This window comes from Bison bison, unplaced genomic scaffold (assembly GCF_000754665.1).
Source record: "Bison bison bison isolate TAMUID 2011002044 unplaced genomic scaffold, Bison_UMD1.0 scf7180017850463, whole genome shotgun sequence".
NCBI lineage: Eukaryota > Metazoa > Chordata > Mammalia > Artiodactyla > Bovidae > Bison > Bison bison.
The window spans coordinates 78,360-80,002 of record NW_011481036.1 but is presented as its reverse complement, the minus strand read 5'-3'; the positions used below and the strand labels follow the sequence as shown (position 1 = coordinate 80,002).

The 1,643-nt window shown below is 60.1% G+C and overlaps 1 protein-coding gene across 1 annotated transcript in view; it reads right to left on the bottom strand.

Moving 5' to 3' along the window:
- Positions 1-1,643, bottom strand: part of SHISA7 (shisa family member 7) — a 14,919-nt gene that overhangs the window by 8,013 nt on the left and 5,263 nt on the right. The window contains 1 exon segment of the mRNA XM_010848686.1: positions 12-129. Within this exon segment, the coding sequence (XP_010846988.1) occupies positions 12-129 (118 nt within the window).

The window sequence follows — 1,643 nt, the reverse complement described above, 5'->3', positions numbered from 1 at the left end:
GTTGGACGGACGCGCCTCAGCCTGGCCGGTAGTCGAGGCCAGGAACAGGAGGGTCCCGAGGAGCAGGAGGGCCGGCATGGGGCGCGCAGGAGCTCGGCCGGGGCAGCCAGGCTGGGGGGCGAACCGAGGCTGGAACGGTGCACGGAAGAAAGGCGCCAGAGGTGCAGAAATGTGGAGATGGTGGCAGGAAAGGATGAGGAAGGCAGCCCAAGGGAAGACAGAAGCACGGGGAGCGGGCGGGCAGGAGCCAGGAGGCGGAAGGGGGGGGGGCATGCATGGGCCCGGGGTTGGCCAGGGGCAGTGGTCGGTGATACGGGAGCCACAGAAGAATGTGCCGATGCCGCAGAGGGGGAACAGCAACGATCACGGGCAGAGAAAGGGTCAGAGAGTGATGAATGGGAAGGCAAGAGAGGGAAAGTGGACAGGGGTGTGAAGAAATGAGAGGGACGGATAAAAACCAGAGGAGAGGTGGGATGAAGGGAGAAGAAACCAAGGAGGCAGGTGAGGGAGAGGGCAGAGGGAGAGGCCGAGGGGAGCCAGGGAGCCAGGGCGGAGGCGGGCAGGGCCAGCGGGACCAAAGGGCGGCAATAAAGGGGGCGCGGGGGACGGGGTGGGGAGACGGGGAGGAGAGAGAGGAGAGTAGACGGGAGGAAAGAGAGATTGGAGTCGAGAATCTGAGTTCGTAGACCAGGGGGCGGGGCAGGGAGGGAGTGCCCTACACTACTGGCAGGGGGCGGAGTGCACTTTGTTGAGGGCCCGTCCCTGCACCCTGGCGTGTTTAGCAGCAGCTTCTGGGTGCAGGAGCGTTCACACCCCCCACCGCATTGTGACAACATAGGATGCCTCCAGGCATTGCCCAGTGTCCCCTTAGGGGCACATTTGCCCTCAGTTAGAACTGCTGGCCTACACCCCTGTGGTCCTCAGTTCCCCCAAAGCTTATTTTTTTCCTTTATTTAGGTCTGATAGTCGAGGGGTCTTGAGCCTCTGTTTCCCTTCTCTCTCTGCCCCACTCCCCACCCTTACCCCTCACACACACACACACACACACACACACACAATCTTACAATTTCAGCTCTGAAGTGTCTCCTTGCACAGCTGGCAAGTCAGAGTGGCAGTGGTTCATCTCCCAGCCCCACCATGTGCCAGGTGCCTGGCATTGGACACACCTAAGTCCTCATGTGCCTGTTTCCCCATCTATAAACTGGGGGTAAGGGTGGCTATCACTGAGTGGTTGGAAGGATGAACCCACTCCAGTGTTCTTGCCTGGAGAATTCCATGGATAGAGGAGCCTGGTGGGCTGCAGTCCATGGGGTCGCAGAGTCAGACGCAACTTAGCACGCACTCAGAGGGCTCCGAGCAGCACCTGGCCTAGTGCAGGCACTGTACTCCCTGGAGGGGACAGGGTGAGAGGGGCCAGACAGACGGACAGGTCGGCTTCGCTGTGTCTGCGGCAGCAGCCCGGCAGGCGGGTTCCTGCAGCAGTGTTTACTGAGGCTGGGGGTGCAGTGGGTGAACCGCAGGGTTCCGCCTCTGTCTTTATGGGGCTCGCATTCTGGCACGCAGACAAAGCTAGTACACAGACACGTATCAATGGGATGCACGCTGAAAACTATTATGAAGAAACACTAAGAAATTATGAAGGA